Raw genomic sequence first — 441 nt, 5'->3', positions numbered from 1 at the left:
CCCCGCCTCTATCCTCTGACCCTGCCCCTCCCTCTGTGGCCCCGCCCTGCAGGAGTTCGTAGAAAGCAGCCGGCGGTTGGAGCGGGCGGTGGAGCGTGGGCGGAGCCGTGTGAAGGAGGCGGTGTCGGAGGGGGCGGAGATGAAGCCCATGGTGAGTGACAGCGGTGGAGGGGGCGTGGCCAGGCGGAAGAGCTCTTCGGAGGAGGCGGGGACAGGGCTGGATGGGGGCGGCGGGGAGTGGGAGGACCTTCAGGAGTTCCAAGTGTACTACCTGTTGGTGGGGGTGCTGGTGGACTGGGTGCTGACGGAGCAGAGTGGCTTCGTCCTCTGCCTCAGTGAGGACGTTGTCCTCTTCCTCTGCGTCTACCTGCCTACCTCCACCCTCTTCCTCTTCGTCAGCCTGCTGAACACGCCAAGCCCCACCCCCTCCGCCACTAAACC

At 66.4% G+C, this 441-nt stretch overlaps 1 protein-coding gene across 1 annotated transcript in view; it reads left to right on the top strand.

The window, feature by feature from the left end:
* The first annotated feature begins 139 nt into the window (after positions 1 to 139).
* LOC118333401 (TBC1 domain family member 2A-like) overlaps positions 140 to 441 on the top strand; it is a 13097-nt gene continuing 12795 nt past the window's right edge. Inside the window, exon 1 of the mRNA XM_035669008.1 lies at positions 140 to 394. Coding sequence (XP_035524901.1) covers positions 140 to 394 — 255 coding nt within the window. The remainder of the gene's footprint in view (positions 395 to 441) is intronic.

The sequence above is a fragment of the Morone saxatilis genome, unplaced genomic scaffold (assembly GCF_004916995.1).
Source record: "Morone saxatilis isolate NCDOM2014 unplaced genomic scaffold, NCSU_SB_2.0 Contig22, whole genome shotgun sequence".
Lineage (NCBI taxonomy): Eukaryota > Metazoa > Chordata > Actinopteri > Moronidae > Morone > Morone saxatilis.
This window is presented reverse-complemented; position numbering and strand designations above follow the sequence as displayed.